The 17,400-nt window shown below is 35.7% G+C and overlaps 1 protein-coding gene across 7 annotated transcripts in view; it reads left to right on the top strand.

The window, feature by feature from the left end:
* PTPN13 (protein tyrosine phosphatase non-receptor type 13) overlaps positions 1–17,400 on the top strand; it is a 227,101-nt gene that overhangs the window by 147,161 nt on the left and 62,540 nt on the right. For all 7 annotated transcript variants that reach the window (XM_042935987.1, XM_042935989.1, XM_042935988.1 and 4 more), the window contains 8 exons: positions 297–519; positions 3,590–3,664; positions 3,795–3,969; positions 5,961–6,114; positions 6,616–6,754; positions 8,136–8,288; positions 11,184–11,366; positions 14,081–14,243. In XM_042935987.1, coding sequence (XP_042791921.1) covers positions 297–519; positions 3,590–3,664; positions 3,795–3,969; positions 5,961–6,114; positions 6,616–6,754; positions 8,136–8,288; positions 11,184–11,366; positions 14,081–14,243 — 1,265 coding nt within the window. The remainder of the gene's footprint in view (positions 1–296; positions 520–3,589; positions 3,665–3,794; positions 3,970–5,960; positions 6,115–6,615; positions 6,755–8,135; positions 8,289–11,183; positions 11,367–14,080; positions 14,244–17,400) is intronic.

The following is a 17,400-nucleotide window of genomic DNA, read 5'->3' as shown; positions in this document are numbered from 1 at the left end:
GACTCTAAGAATAAAACAGCCCCATCTGAAGAGAATCGCAGTGGAAGCAGTGTTCAGAGGATGCTAGAATGTTCAGAGAAGAGGTGGAACATATAGATCTATCCAGTGAAAATGGGGCAGCATACTATATCGATACATTAAAAAAGTAGGATTGAAATGTTACTTCACGGGTTATTCTGAGATGACAAAATAAAATCTGTGTAAATTCTTGATACCTTACTTAACATGTTTTTTTTTTCCTTGATTGGACTTAAAATAATTATTTTCTTCCCAACCCTTTTCTCTTTTCTATATAGTAGACAATATGAAACACCCCTTGAAGGCAACTTAATTAATCAAGAGATTATGCTAAAACGGCAAGAAGAAGAAATGATGCAGCTGCAAGCCAGAATGGCCCTTAGACAGTCTCGGTTGAGCCTGTATCCAGGAGACACAATCAAAGCCTCTATGCTTGACATCAGCAGGGATCCCTTAAGAGAAATGGCCCTTGAAACAGCCATGACCCAAAGAAAACTGAGGGTAAGTTAATTCTCAGATTACTGCATTTAAACTTGGTCTCACAGGCTCTTAAAAACTGAGAACAAACTGAGGGTTGATGGGGGGTGGGAGGGAGGGGAGGGTGGGTGATGGGTATTGAAGAGGGCATTTTTTGGGATGAGCACTGGGTGTTGTATGGAAACCAATTTGACAATAAATTTCATTTTAAAAAAAATTAAATAAATAAATAAATAAATAAAATTTATTTATGGAAAAAAAATAAAATAAATAAACTTGGTCTCACAGGGAAATAGTATGCAAAATACTTTTTGAATTCTATAGGTGTCCTAAAGTTGCCTGTAGATGAAATTGAAATCCCATATTAATCTATTAGTGTTAAATAATTAGGAGATTGGTTGGTGTTATGGTTATGTTGGTTGGTAACATATTGGTTGATGTTAAATATTTAGCTGTTTTCATGATTTCATTTTTAGAATAACATTAAATGGATTTATAATAACTGTATATTTTAAAAGTATATTCATGATCCTTAAAGTCACCTAGATTTATTCAGCAATGTAGGAGATTATCTTTTAATATTAAGAAATTTATTATCCCACAAACCAAGATCAAGAATAGAGAACTAAATGTTGGTTCAGAAGCTCAAGAATGTTATGAAATGCATTCAAACTTTCTGCTCTGCCATTTTCAGAATTTTGATAGCAATTTATTTTGTAGTCAAAAGATGACCACATTAGTTCCAAGTATCATATCTTTATATTACAATATTCAAAGACAAAAGGAACAAATCTGCATCTTGTATCAGTGGAGGATTTTTTAAATGTTCAGTTAGTTTATATTTTTCTTTCAACATATGTCCTATATAATTTTATAAACATAAGCTCAAAATAAACAATTCTCTCATGTAAAATATCTTGAACATTTAACATCTTCTATAATATTGTTAATGGCTGTAAAATACTCCATTATGTGCCTTTATCATGTATGGTGATTTCTTCAATCAGTTTCCAGTTATTGGACATGAAAAATATTTCTAATTTGTTGTTGTTGCTATTGTAAGCAACGCTCTGATGAACGTCCCTTTAGCTAAATCTTTGCAGGTAATTTCCTCCCAATAGAATAGCCAAGTCAAAGGCCAACACCTTTTAGGACATTTGATATGTATTGTCGAATTGCCCCTCAAAAGTTTGTACCAATTTATGCTTCCTGTGATCATGCCTTTTCACGATATTCTTACCTACTCTGGATACTGTCATTTTTTTATCATCATAAATTTGATAGGTGAGGCAGTATCTTTTTTTGTATTGTTCCTTCACAAATAACTCTTCAAACATGAAATAAATAGTAGTAAAAGTAATAAAATCTAGAGTGAATTTTTTTTCTTTTTAGCTCTGCACAAAGTGTGTTACCCCACTCTGTTTTGTTTTTTGTTGCTTATTTCAAAGAATTATCTTAAAAGCACATTTGTATGCCCTAGAGTTGAGAGAATTCAAATTTCTGTCATAGTTTTCTAAGGAGAAGAAATAGTATTGGGTAAAAATTGCATTGAACCACACATTCGAAGACTTGGTTTCTATTGTTAATAATGCTGTTAAATGACTTTAGGTCAATTTTTAAACCAGTTTGTGCCTTACTCATGCTAATTTTTAGAATGTGGTATTGGGTCATACTTTATAAAATATTATCCAATTTTAAAGTTATTAGATTCTAATAAAACATAACTGAATTTATTTTAAGCTGAAAGGAAGAAACTCAATGAGGTCTCATCAATTTATGATTAGAACCAATACCTTTGTCAAAAGTAAGCACTAGGCAGAATATTATATTGTACAATTTAGTTGGGTCCCCAATAATTAAAGGCATGCATAAAGCATAAAGAGCGTGCATATATATATATATATATATATATGCACAGTTCTAATGCAGAACTGTGGCTCATTAGAGATTCATAAATGGTATTCTTTCCCTTTAATTTTTTTCTGTTACTTTTGGTGCAGACACACTTTAACTTGTTTATATACTGTTGCCTTAGTTGATCTGTATTAGATTCTGTGTTTCCCACGGCAGACTATTTTCATCTTTTCTGCTCTATTTCTATTCTCGTTTAAAATGTGGCCTACCAATTGGTTCGTTGAGTATTAACAGGCACTTAATGTTAAAGTTTTACTTAAATGGTATCTGTCACATGTTCCACACTTGGTTAATTGGATAGAATTCCCACACCATGAAGCCAAAGAAGAAACCAAAAAAAAAACCACAAAAAAACCAATAAAACTCTGGTAACCTTCATTAGTGCAAACACATGCATGTGCATTAACGCGAGCACACACGCATGCACACACACCACCTGTTGTCTTTGGCCTCAAGATAGCCCTTGTCCATTTGGACATAAGCTTTCAGTCTATTCTGAATCCTACTCCCATCTAGAGTTTAAGTTGTTTCCTCAACTAGTTATCCACTCTTGGCAAAACTTCTAGATATACAAGAGGTAAAGGAAAAGACTAGATTAAAAAGCAGTAAATGCAGTGTGTGGACTCCACTTTTGTCTCCCCCATCTCCCCCATCTTCTGAGACAATGTTTTCTCACTAGAGGCAGCAGTTGGGGACAAAGACTGATGCCTTAATATCCCTAGTTGTCACTATTTAGAGAAAAAGAAAAAAGATACAGTGTCACAGTGTTCCAAAAACATGATTATGAATAGATATGTATATTTTGTAATTACAAGTACATGTTGTCCTTTAACTGTGATTTGTTTTAGAATACTTTAAATATCACTCTCTAAAACAAATGAAACTGTGTTCAATCACTTGACACATTAGCAGTACTAAACCGAATCCTTATCATGAACTTGATAACTGTATTACATCGGTAATTAAGACTACCACTGTGTTTGAGCATCTGAGTTTATCTAAAGGCCAAAAAAAGAAAAACTTATAAAACAGTATGAAGCAAGGCTTTACATTTGACATCACTGTCGAAGATGAAACTGAGGAAGAACTTCTGTTTATATTATTATTGTATTATTTTCCCTTTAAGGAAAGTACTAGAGTAAATGGTAAATACTGTTCATTCTACCTATGTGATTTGCAGAATTTCTTTGGCCCCGAGTTTGTGAAAATGACGATTGAACCCTTTATATCTTTGGATTTGCCACGATCTATCCTTGTAAGTAATAAAACCAATTTGTGTCACTCTTAGAAAGTATTTTCCGTAATGACTGTTTTAAAAAACAGTTAAAATTCTTATAATATTCATTTTAATAGATGTCCTTCCTTTTTTTTTTTTTCAATTGTAGACCAAGAAAGGGAAGAATGAAGATAACCGAAGAAAAGTAAACATAATGCTTCTGAGTGGGCAGAGACTGGAACTGACTTGTGATACCAAAACTATATGTAAAGATGTGTTTGATATGGTTGTGGCCCACATTGGCTTAGTGGAACATCATTTGTTTGCTTTAGCTACCCTCAGAGGTACCAAGATATTTTAAGTTCAGGGTGTAGTATAGAAACTTGGCAACAAGCTGACTTCCATACCTGTTATTGCCCAACTTGTTTTGGGAAATGTTAACTACATGAACATGTCAGCATTGAGAAGTAGGAGTTAGGAACTCCCTTCTCCTAAGTAGGTTCACTGTTTTAATAGCTGTGTCTTGTAGCGTCTTCTATACCTGACCATGAAGATTTTCCTTTAGCTCTCACTATACAAAAGTGGATTTTAATTATTCTGTTTTGGGGACCATTATATATGTCAATTGCCTACATATGTACTCTAGAAATTAAGTATCCTGCTAATCTGAATTTGAATATATAGCAGGATCCTGTTTCTGAATCCCCACTCACATCAACTTCTTCAGCCTACTATCCAAAAAGAAATATACAGTGTCTTTTTTAAATGTTTTCAGTACATGACTGCAAATGAGTCATTTTACATATTTTTTAAGCTTTATGTGCACTGAACTTTGAAACATTCACAGTGGGCTCAGAGCACAGCTTCAGTAGAAACCACTCCTATTGGGTCGGCCTGGGTGGCTCAGTCTTGAGCATCCAGCTTCGGCTCAGGTTGTGATCTCACAGTTCATGAGTTCAAGCCCCACAGTAGGGCTCGCTGCTATCAGTATGGAGCCTGCTTTGGATCCTCTGTCCCCGCGGCGCCCCCTCTGCTCCTCCCCTGCTTGCACTCTCTCTCTCAAAAAATAAAACATTTAGGGGTGCCTGCGTGGCTCATTCGGTTAAGCATCCAACCCTTGGTTTTGGCTCAGGTCATAATCTCACAGTTTCATGAGTTCAAGCCCCTCATCCTGCTCTGCACTGATGGTGCAGAGCCTGCTTGGAATTCTCTCTCTCTCTCTCTCTCTCTCTCTCTCTCTCTCTGCCCCTTCCCCACTCACACTGTCTGTGTTTCTCAAAATAAATAAACTTAATTTAAAAAAAAATTTTTTTTTAAAAAGAAACCATTCCTATTTATCATTTCGAATTTCCATAGCTGCTGCTTGCTTTGGAGTTGGGCTTTAATAAATGCTTCTTTAATAAATCATTATATTTATAAGTCACTCTTTAATATTTTAGATTCCTATTACCTCAAAATCTCACTTAGCTTAGACAACAGAGTACTATAAATTACAATTAAGGATCAAATTATCCTGAAACCCTACAAGATCAGGATAATGTCTTCTTTGTCACAAAAGAAATGTTTTCTTCAACTTAGTTTTTGAATTCTTGTTTCTTAAAAACTAATAATTCACTTGGTAGAGTCATCCAATAAATGTTAAATTAGTGCCTACTAATGTTCTGTCACTTTACTAGTTGTAATTTTGGACTAATCAGGTGACACCATTCACATGAATAATTAATCAGAATTTCTATTTATAATACATTAATTTCTTAAACATTCTGGACAAGTCAGATTTTATTGAATAATTTTTACTTGGAAAATCAATAATATTTAAATGAATTAAAAATAGAAATAAAATGATGAGTATTGTTTCTCCTAGGTTTCGGTTGGAAGCTCAATAATAATAAATAATAGGTAATATTTATTGAATGCCTACCATATGCCACGTGTTTTACCAAGTGGTTTATATACGTTAGGTCATTTGTTCCCTACAGCAATGCTAGAAAGCAGGAATTTGCACTATCCTGATTTTACAGACAAGAAAATTGATGTCTAGAAAGGTTAAATAATTTATTGAGCGTCCCGCAGATAGTAAATGATGTAGTGGTGTTGAAGCCAGTTCTGTCTGCCCATAGAGCCCTCATTCTTACAAGACAGAGCCCTAGCATCTTGCCCCCATCCACATGGAGTGCCTCAGAGTTCCTTGCCGTACTCCTTAGAAATCCAGTTTTATTCTCGTGTGAAACTGTCTTGTGCAAGTCTGATAAAAAAGAAAAAAAAAACCTGACGGAATCAGAAGAAAACATTAAAGTATTTTATTATATCTGAATGTTTTCTCTTTCTGTTTTAGATAATGAATATTTCTTTGTTGATCCTGATTTAAAATTAACCAAAGTGGCCCCAGAGGGATGGAAAGAAGAACCAAAGAAAAAGAGCAAAGCCACTGTTAATTTTACTTTGTTTTTCCGGATTAAATTTTTCATGGATGATGTTACTCTTATACAGTGAGTACACAAGAGTTTCTGTCTTTCTCTTTTTGGTGCCTAGTCTTTTGACCATTTAATTTACTTCTTCTGAATTATTTGATTCTGACCAATGATAATGTTATTATCATAAAAGGAATATTTCCTTCAACATAGTTTATTAAATTCTTGTGCCTTGAAAGCTAAATAATAGGGGCACCTGGGTGTCTCAGTTAGTTAAGCGTCTGACTCTTGATTTTGGCTCGGGTCATGATCTTATGGTCATGAGATCGAGCCCCTTGTTGGGCTCCATGCTCACAGCACAGCCTGCTTGGGATCCTCTCTCTCCCCGTCTCTCTGCCCTTCACCTGCTCATGCACGCTCTCTCTCTCTCTCTCTCTGTCCCCAAATAAATAAATAAACATTTAAAAAAAAAGCTTAATAATAAACCATCTTGGGAACTAAATTTATAGGCCAATAATAAAAACCACCTTAGATTCAAGATAAAGTTTACATGTTTTCTGCGTGCATTTATTGTTCTAGACATACTCTGACCTGTCATCAGTATTATCTTCAGCTCCGAAAGGATATCTTGGAGGAGAGGGTGCACTGTGATGATGAAACTTCTTTATTGCTGGCATCCTTGGCTCTCCAGGCTGAATATGGAGATTATCAACCAGAGGTAGGATTTGCTTTTCTCCAGGGCCACCTTTTTATTAATACTTTTATCCTCAACATAATTAAGAACTGAACCTAGTTCATGTGTTTGCTATTTAGATTTGGAGATTTTTGAGGCTAGTTTAGTACCTCAAAGTGACCAGGTTCCCTGCATACATTTGTATATAAAATCATACAGCATAGGGGCGCCTGGATGGCTCAGTCGGTTAAGTGTCCGACTTCGGCTCAGGTCATGATCTCACAGTTTGTGGGTTCCAGCCCCACGTCAGGCTCTGTGCCTGGAGCCTGCTTCGATTCTGTGTCTTCCTCTCTCTCTGCCCCTCCCCTGCTCACACTCTGTCTCTGTCTCTCAAAAATAAACATAAAAAAAAATTTTTTTTAAATCATACATTGTAGCTTTCCTTTTTTTTTTTTTTTTCTCCTATGTAAAATTTCCTGTTTCATAGTTTCAGGATATCTTCTCCCAATTTCTAATTAATAGATACTAGGCACAGGGGTTACCAGCCTAATCTAGATCTAAGGGGTCTTCTGCCTTCCACATGGATCCATGCAGCAATAGCCTGGGAACCTGACAGAGCTCACAGTGCAGAGAACAGATGTTCACGGCCAATTATTCCAGAAAAAAGTGGATCTCAGAAGAAGCAAGGGCAAGATTCTGCGACTCGAGTAGCATCCTTCACAACATTAACCCTGACTGTAGTGATATTTGCCCCTTGTTGTCTGTCTCCTTAAGCTTGTTAATCAGTTCAATCATTTTACCTCACAATGAAAGACAAAGATTGATGCATTCCCTCTAAAACTCCTCAGGGAGAAGTCTAAATAAAAGTGTCTTACTTCAGGACGCCTGGGTGGCTCCATCCTTTGGGCGTCTGACTTCGGTTCAGGTCATGATCTCACAGATCACAAGTTTGAGCTCCATGTTGGGCTCTGTGCTGACAGCTCGGAGCCTAGAACCAGCTTCAGATTCAGTCTCTGACTCTCTGCACCTCCCTGCTTTCTCTCTTTCTCACTCTCTCTCAAAATATAAATAAACAAAAAAAATTTTTTTTTTTTTGGTGTCTTACCTCTCAGTTTAGGCAAGAACTTTAAGATAGGATGAAGAAGGCAAACAGAATTGCTTATAAAAACATTCTCTTGGGGCACCTGAGTGGCTCACTTGGTTAGGTGACCAACTTCGGCTTAGGTCATGATCTCACAGTTTGTGAGTTTGAGCCCCGCATCGGGCTCTGTGCTGAAGGCTTAGAGCCTAGAGCCTGCTTCAGATTCTGTGTCTCCCCCTCTCTCTACCCCTCCCCTGCTCATGCTCTGTGTCTCTGTCTCTCTCTATCTCTCTGTAATAAATAAATGTTAAAAAAAAAAATTTTTTTTTTAATTTTCTTTTCCAGGTTCATGGTGTGTCTTATTTTAGACTAGAACATTATTTGCCTCCCAGAGTGATGGAGAAACTTGATTTATCCTATGTTAAAGAAGAGTTACCCAAATTACATAATACCTATGTGGGAGCTTCTGAAAAAGAGACAGAGTTAGAATTTTTAAAGGTAAGTATGTAAGATTACAAATGATAAACTTTGTATCTTTTTCAAAGTAAGCAAGAAATATTGGAGAACATATATCTAAAACCTCATTTACCAATAACTGGATACTATTCATTATCTCATGTCACTTATTCCTGACTAAAACCATGATATTTTAGTTATCTTGTAAAAGAGAGAACTGAAGCTCAAAGAGGAAATGTAATATTCCCAAGTCGATGGCCGGTATGTAGGGTGAAACAGTGATTTGAACCCATATCTATCTGGCTATGGATTCTTTGCTTTTATTCCATTCCATACTCAAAATACATTATAAACATATCAAGAAGCATTATAAAGTAACAACTGAATTTTGTGACTGACTGGATATAGGATTCGAGTTCATATTGATTCTAGAATTACTGTTTTTTTTTTCTTAAAAGGCTTAAAATTCAATTATATCTTCTAAAAATGGTCTTTCAACTAACATCTAATAATTCACATAATGGAAGGGGGCCAGAAAAAACTCACTTATGATTCTAGTTCTGCCACCAGCTTTCTTTGAGACCTCAGACAAATAGTGCGTTTGTGATCAGGAAAGATAGTACTATGTTAACTTCCAATAAGAATAGCAAGTATAGTATTCTGTTGAAAAGAGAAACTTTCAGAACATTCTCCTGGTTCACCTCCCTAGCGTGTAACAGTATTCCTTCCATTTGCTGCTCCTTATTGGAGAGAGCCAAGTTTCCCAGCCCTAGAAGTGTCTATGAAAGGGTTTCACTCACAGACTTACACCAGCTTTAATCTAGAGTTTATGGTATGAAAGACAAGGTGGTTTATTTTGTTTGAGTCAACGTTTAAAGGCATTAAATTACGTAGTTATATTTTCCCTTGGTTATTACATTTTTATACTTGTAGGACATAAATATCAAATTCTGTCATTTTTTATTAGCAAAGGTAGAAAGCAGATTAGCACAGTGGTAAGAATTTGTATGGGGATTTCTAGTCAGAGAGTCTTGCACTTGAGTTCTTGTTTCAACCAGCTGTGTGAACTTGGACAATCTGTTTAACCTTTCTGAGCATTAGCTTTCTCTGTGTAAGTAGTGTGCATAATGCATCAGTAGGTTGCCCTACTCCTAATAATGTATACTGTTACTCTGTTCTCTTTAACTTCAGCATCTTTCTTCTAACCTGAGGTTTTTTAAATCTCATTAATACACCTTTCTAAAGTTACACTTCTGCTATATATTGCATTACCTTTGAAAACTTTTATCTTTCTGCAAATATGCTTTATTGAGGCATAATTGACATACAATAAAATTCATAACTTTTGAGTGTTCAGTAAATTTTGAGAAATATATATAGTTTGAGAAATATATATATACCACCATCTGTATAATCATGATGAAGAACAAGGATTAGCAAACTGTGGCTTGCATATTTTGTAAATAAAGTTTTATCAGAACTTGGCCATGCTCGTTTGTTTCCATATTGTCTATCTGCTTTCGCACTACAACAGCAGAGTTGAGTAGTTACAGCAGAAATCGTATGACGCCTCCCCCAAAAGCCTAAAGTATTTACTATCTGGCCCTTTATATTTTTTTTAATTATTTATTTAAGTAATCTCTACACTCAGGATGGGGTTGAACTCACACCCCTGAGATCAAGAATCATATGCTCTTTGGACTGAGCCAGGCAGGTGCCCCATATCTGGCCCTTCAAAGAAAAGGTTTTACCCACCCCTGTTATAACACATTTCCAATACCAAAAAGTGTCTTCATGTCCCTTTACAATCAGTCCACTTCCCCCACCCCCACCGCAGCCCTTGGCAACTACTGATCTGCTTTCTATCACCATAGTTTTTTCTTGTTTAGAATTTCATATAAAGAATTACGTATTATGTAGTCTTCTGTATCTGGCTCTTCTCACTTAGAATAATACTTCTGAGATTCATCCATAGTATGGTGTGTATCAGTAGGGGTTTTTTTCTTTTCTTTCTTTCCTTTTTTTTTTTTTTTTTTTTTATTGCTGGGTAGTTTTCCTTTGTACTACACTTTCATCAGTTGATGGATATAGAGCTGCTATAAACTTTCAAATACACATTTTTATGGGAACATATGGTTTATATTTCTTCTGAGTAACTACCTAGTAGTAGGGTTGCTGGGATCTATGGTAAGTGTATGTTTAACTTTATAAGAAACTGTCAAATGTTCTAAGGTGGTTGTCCAACTTCATAGTATTACCAGCAGTGTGTGAAATTTCTAGTTGTTCTGCATCCTCAAAATTCTTGGTATGTTCAGTCCTTTACACTTTAACTATTGAAATAGGTAAGTAATGGTATATCGTTGTGGTTTTAATTTATATTTCCCTAATTACTTTCATATTGAGCATCTTTTCATTATTTGCCATTCATATATCTTTTTTGTTGAAGTGTCTAATAAAATATTTTGCCCCTTTTTGTATCTGGTTAAGTGTCTCCTTATCGCTGAGAAGTACCTGTTTTTTTAATATATTCTGGATGCAGTTGCTTTTTATATATATCTCCTAGTCGGTGGCTTGCCTTTATATTTTATCATTGACTTTTGAAGAGTAAAATTTTCAGTTTACCAATTCTTCCTTCTAAGATTCATGTTTTTTATGTCCCATTAAAGATATCTTTGTCAAACCCACACCCACAAAGATTTTCTAAGCTTTACAGCTTTAGCTGCTATATTTAGGTCTGTGATCCATTTGGGGTTAATTTTCATATACTGGGTGTAGTAAGGGTCAAGATTCATTTTCTTGCATGTGAATATCTATTTGATTCAGCACATTTGTTGAAAAAACTGTTCTTGCCATGTTAAACTAGGATGCTACAACTTCTGTATCTGTATGCCACCCTTTACTAAGGTGCATTGCTATGGTGTGGTATTGTTCCCACAGGTCTGTCAAAGGCTGACAGAATATGGAGTTCATTTTCATCGAGTGCACCCTGAGAAAAAGTCACAAACTGGAATATTGCTTGGAGTCTGTTCTAAAGGTGTCCTTGTGTTTGAGGTTCACAATGGAGTTCGCACATTGGTCCTTCGCTTTCCATGGAGGGAAACCAAGAAGATTTCTTTTTCCGTATGTCCATTTTAACCCCTTTCCATTACATTTTAAAATAGGTGTTGTCAATTTCAAATGTAACATATTAGTTGATTTTCCTCAAGTAAACTCTACATCCTTCTATTCAGTAGGGCTAATACATTTTAATACTATTTACTCTCCTTTCTTAATTGTAGGAAGTATTATTAGGATTTTATTTGGTTTTAGTTTTCTCAGGAAGTAATTTTTAAAAGAATAGTATACATTCCTAGCTGGTTACATGCTCAGTTAACTTTAGTTAAATTACAACCAAGTTGACTTTTCTGTTAATTCAGAACTTATTCTAGCATACTAACTTCTCACATGGAGAAGCTCCTCTAATATATTTAAAATAAATAATTACTTAACCCTAGTAAATTTTATCTAGCTCAATGTTGGGTCCCTCACAACAACTGTTTTTGAACCTTAGCAGTCCAGAGATGTATTGGATTTTATGAACTAAAGGACTTTTTTTTTTTTTTTAATGTCCCAGGACTTTCTGCAGATATAAGTTTTAGTGTATACTTCCTGTGATGATAACACTTTTAGAATATCATGTTTATGAAAGATAGTGAGCTGTAAAGGCATATTTTGATTTTGGAAATTGTTGTGGAGTATCTGAACATTGAAATGCAATTGGGAAGCCCCAGAGATGAATCAAAAATTAAGTTGAGGTATTTGTTTTCCTAATGGTATTCAGGGTCCACTGACATCTCTAATTCATACTTGGGATGAAATAGGGTCTCACTAGTACAAGGGTTATAAGGATACCAGTCTCAAAGTCCCAACTCACTCTGGTTAATCTTCAACCTAGAGACCTTTTGAAATCAGTTCTAGACTTGGCGGTTAGCTGGTTGGTTTTCTGTGAAACTCTGAGATACACTAAGATTACCAGATAATAATGTGTTCTCTCAGGAAAGCCCAGACATTCTCATGTTCCCAAGATAGTCAAGACCAGGAAATTACCAGGGTATAATGTACATTCCCCAATGGAAATGCTAGCAGCACAAATATCTGGAGGAAACCTTAGATTAATTAAATACAAATCTAATTTTGACCAGTTTAGAAAAGGCAACAAATCAAATAAATTGTCTAGCATATAGCTCTCTGTTGTTTGCCAAGCTATCACACCAGCCCCGCTATATATAGAACTGACTGTGATTAGCTCATATTTAAAGATCTCCAGTAATAGAGAATAGACCACATTCCCAAGCAGACTGATCCTTGTGTTTAGCAAAACTTGTTTATCCTAAAGTTCCTTCTCCAACACAGAGCTCTCTTTCTAACCCTCCTTTTTTTTTCCCACTAGCCTCTGGGGAGCTGGAAAAGTCACCCTTTGCCCTTCTCATCTCTCACAATTGAATTCCCTGGGGCACATTTCTTGTCCAGTCTATCAGTAAACACTTAGAATCAATTATTTTTATGATTTGTTTGAAACCTGTAACTATTTGAATAGTTACTAGGTGTATCACTGATAGTCAAGATACTAGTTTGGTGCTACTATGTCTTTAACTCCCCTTTAATACTCCCTGATTTCCTTTTTTTAGCAAAGAGAGAACAGGGTCCCAGAGATTTCATTGGCAACACATCCAGCTAGAATTTAATGATCTCATTTTGTTCTTATTGCATTGATTACATATTTTTAATAGCTGGACTCTATTTATGGCAAGTGGTACTAGTTTTCTATTTATAGCTGTGATACAAAGCTTAAATGAATTTATGTAAATAAGCAAAGTCAATTTTAAAATTTATGAATAAACAAGACCAGAAATTATGAAAAAGCCACCTGCATGATTGAAGTTTGAGTAATACTCTGTTATTGTGTCATTTGTTAGCCTTACCAAATTTGACTTTCCCATGCCTGCTTCTCCATTTGAAGACAAGGGACATGAATAGGGAAAATAATTTGCACAGTAGAAGCAACCAAGAGCTAGAGTAGAGTCTAACTGGACATAAGCAATTCTCCAGAGACATTATTCTTAGATCCCTGGCATGCTGAATGTTAATCTTTTAAGATATACGGATCACCTGCAAGCCTCACCACAGAGGTTGCAACATTTCAGATGCCTTCTTAAGCAGGAGACATCATTTTTCAAGAAATATATGAGAGATAACACTAATTGGTGGTTCTCCTGTTTCCCCTGAATTTGAATGCAAGAATCACTCTAACTCTAAATATCGATTTATTTTATCTCTCATCCCAGCAGCCATGTTACCCAGTGCCTCTCCATTCCCACATTTTAGCTTCTCCCAATTTCCATCCCAGCCTACAGGCCACCAAGATTCTTCTTGGTAGAATCACAGCTCTTATATATTAATAAATCAATTTTTGCCAAACTTCGTTTTCTTACCCAAGAAGAACATATTTCCGTGACGTCTTTTTCAAACAGCTTTGGTATTTGTAAACATTGTAGTAAACTCAAAATGTTAATAATCTCATTAAGGGTAATTTTTCCCTCACCAATAGCTGGTACACTGTCTGATCTAGGCTACGATTTCTGAAAGTGACAAATAATATTAATTTGATTTATTTCCTGAATCTGTAAGAATAACAGGGTTATATTTTTCCATATTTATGTTAGAGGCAGGTCAAGGAATACTCTTGCCTCGTGGGAAATAATAATATCTCTACTTATTAATTACTGTTTACAGAATTTAGTCATAAGGTGATAGGAAAACATCCTAATTATTAATACCCCTGATTAATATTGCAGAAAAAGAAAATCACCTTGCAGAACACATCAGATGGAATAAAACATGCCTTCCAGACAGACAACAGTAAGGTGTGCCAGTACCTGCTGCATTTGTGCTCTTCCCAGCACAAGTTCCAGCTGCAGATGCGAGCGAGACAGAGCAACCAAGATGCCCAAGATATGGGTAAGGACAAGCAAATTGGGTCAGATGATCAGGATATGTGCTTGATTTTTGCCACAAATTTTAAAAGAATTTCCATGTTGAGGATGAAAGTTAGACTAAGTCAAGTTTATAAAGGTGCCACAGATGAAGCCAAGATTTCAATTTCATGTTCATTTTGAAAACAGTGACCCAAAACTGTCAGGTAGTACCTGTTGAAATGTTTATTTTGTGCTTATCATTAGGCTAACTGATGTAAGTATTACATTTGGGTCACAGTCGCTACCCATAGTAAAGTTACATGCTATTTGGGAAGGTAAGACCAACATACACGAAACAATAGTACACAATAGAGGGTCAAGGTTTTAATAACAGATTATATCATACAGACTACATGATCTACACCGTAAGAACAGAGGGAGGTCAGAGGCCAGAATACTCCAGTGGTGGCAATGGAACTGGAATTTGAAGGACAAAAATAAGTAGGTTAAAGATAAATGGCAGGGCTTTCCAGGTGAGGGAAAAAACCTGGGAAACAGGGCAGGGAGCAGGGGGAGTATGCACCCAGGACAGTGAAGTGACATACCATAACAGTTGGGGGTGGCAGATTTCCCACGTGTTAGTTTTACTTGAGTGTGTCCTTCTTCAGAGACTGAGGTCAATAACCACCATACACAGTGTAAATGCTCAGGAGAGTGGTTTCAGTTCCTTTTGAAAAGGAACCATCAGAAGGAACTAGTTCAGCTCTGAAAAAAATATCTCTGTCAGAAATGAAATATTGAAAGTTTACTCTGTAAGACCACATGTACAGATTAAAGTTACACAAAACCTAGTTGTGCATAGTAAATTCTTATAGTTTTCTGTGAAATATTCTGAAGAATTTGATTTTTAAATTTAATGGAATGGCACTGGTGACCTTGTGCAGCAGAGAGAGTCCTATAAATCCTGTGTGCAAACTTTCTCATATCCTGAAACCCTACAAAAAGTGTGTTCCCTATAGGATCAGACTGGGGTTATGGCAGCCTATGTATAGATGTTTCTCAGCCTTTCAGAGCCAAGACGGTAGGGGCTGTATGCTTATTAAAAATGAAGATTCCAAAAACCTACCTGAAACTTGGTGAATCATCATATTTGGGTATTGGGTCTCTGGAATCTGCATTTTAACAGGCTTTCCTCAGTAATGATTTTTATGCATGCTAAAATATGGTGATTACTGCTGTAATGTAATCTAATTATTCCTTTTCTTTCGCTACTTTGCTCTGCTAGAAAAATTGTATGCTCTTACATATTTTACAAGTGCAGTGAAATATCAAACTTATTAGAGCTATCAGTTTTCCTACCTGGACTAATATTCTATTCAATACAAATGAAAATTGAACAGTTGAAGGTTGCACCATTACAGATGTGGTATAATGTGCTGTAATGAAAAAAATCTGAAGACAAAACTACAAAGTTAGTCCTGCATCCTCCACATTCCTTATACTGAAAAACAATATAGTATAGGAGTTAAGAGCATGAACTGTGGAGCCAGACCGCCAGCATACAAACCTCACTCCATTACTTATAAGCTCTGAAGCCTTGGGCAGGCACTTAAACTCTCTGCCTTAGTTCCCTGTCTGTAAAGTGATTATCATAATGGTAATACCTACATCATGAGGTTGTTGTAAAGATGAAATGAATTCATACATGTAAGCACCTTAAAGGTGCCTGACACAGAGTAAGTATTGAATAATATTATTGTTATCATCACCATCATCAACATTGTTTTACCACTACTACCACTGATGGAAGCAGTAATCGTAGCAGCAGTATAATGACCCCTTATGAAAGGAACTGACTTCTTGGAGTCTCATTTTCCTCATCCATGAAATAGGAATGCCCTGTGTAACTCACAGGTTTGCACCGAGGAACACAACAGCTGTGTGTCCTTGAACTCCTATGTTAAAGCACTTTAAAACAGTATTATCTACATCTTATCCTAGATTTTGTTAAACCTTCAAAATAATTATTTTTTGCTTAAAATGGCTTAAAAGTAACTGCCTACTTAACTATTAGTACTAAACAAGTGAAAACAACTGGTATTATCTGTAGGAGGCTGGTGGGCTAACAAATGTATGGTACTTCTTTTGCATCGTAGAATGTTGGTGCTAGAACCTTAGAGGCCATTAAGTCAAACTTCTACTGACAAGGAAACAGGTTCACAACATAGTGTCTCACCTAATTTCAAAAAGGCCAAACGAGGCTGGAACCCTGGTATCTTAATTTCTATTTGATGAGTTTTCATCAAATAGAATCAACTTCATACATAGAATGAAATTAATAATCATTTATTGAGCACTTAACTACTTGTAAGATATCATGCTGGGTGCTGTGGGATAACAAAAATAAATGAAGTCCCTCTCCCCAGAAGAGCATACAGTTAAGTTGACAGCATAAGGGAATACAAAAGGGTACAAGGGACTGAAACAATAGCACAAGCAGAGATGAAGTAATGTGGATTGCAGAATCAGTGCGGAACTAGCAAGCCTTTGAGTTCACATCTGAAACATTAGTATTAGGATGTAGGCTCATTCCAATGTCCTTTCCAATCCTGGCAGTCCATATTGGAGTCCTTTCTAGGTGAAAGGGATTAAGGACAGACCAGATAAATGAATAGTTTATGCTTCCATCCAATGAATATATACAGTATTTTAAGTCCTACCCAGGAGTAGGCTATGAATGGAATTGAATAGCATAAGCTTTGATATGTTTACAAAACAGACTGTCCCTATTTCTCCCAAAATTTGGTGTACATTTTCCTTATGGGTGAGGAAATCTGTTGGGTGTAAAGGCATTTCCTGGTAGTTGAATCTGTGTAAGACTCAGTTTTGTATCTTTGATTACAGTGTGCTCTCAAAGCAAAAATTATAGATATAGATATAGATATAGATATAGATATGATATAGATATAAATAATATTACTTGCTCTAATAAAACTGTTATTATAAGCTAAAAAGTTCATTCTGGGAATTTTTAAACCAATATCTTATTTTTATTCTCATGTTTTAACTTGGTGTCCACTCCTACGTTAGAGAAAGAACGGTGAATTTTCCTGTTGACAAGGAGATTGTCTAAACTTCATTCTGATGCATATTAAAAACCTTAAGTGTTTTCCTATCTGTTTAGGCCTGAGGTGAAATAT

This window comes from Panthera leo, chromosome B1, assembly GCF_018350215.1.
Source record: "Panthera leo isolate Ple1 chromosome B1, P.leo_Ple1_pat1.1, whole genome shotgun sequence".
Lineage (NCBI taxonomy): Eukaryota > Metazoa > Chordata > Mammalia > Carnivora > Felidae > Panthera > Panthera leo.
Note: the sequence above shows the minus strand (reverse complement) of the source record. Positions and strands in the feature narration are given on the sequence as shown.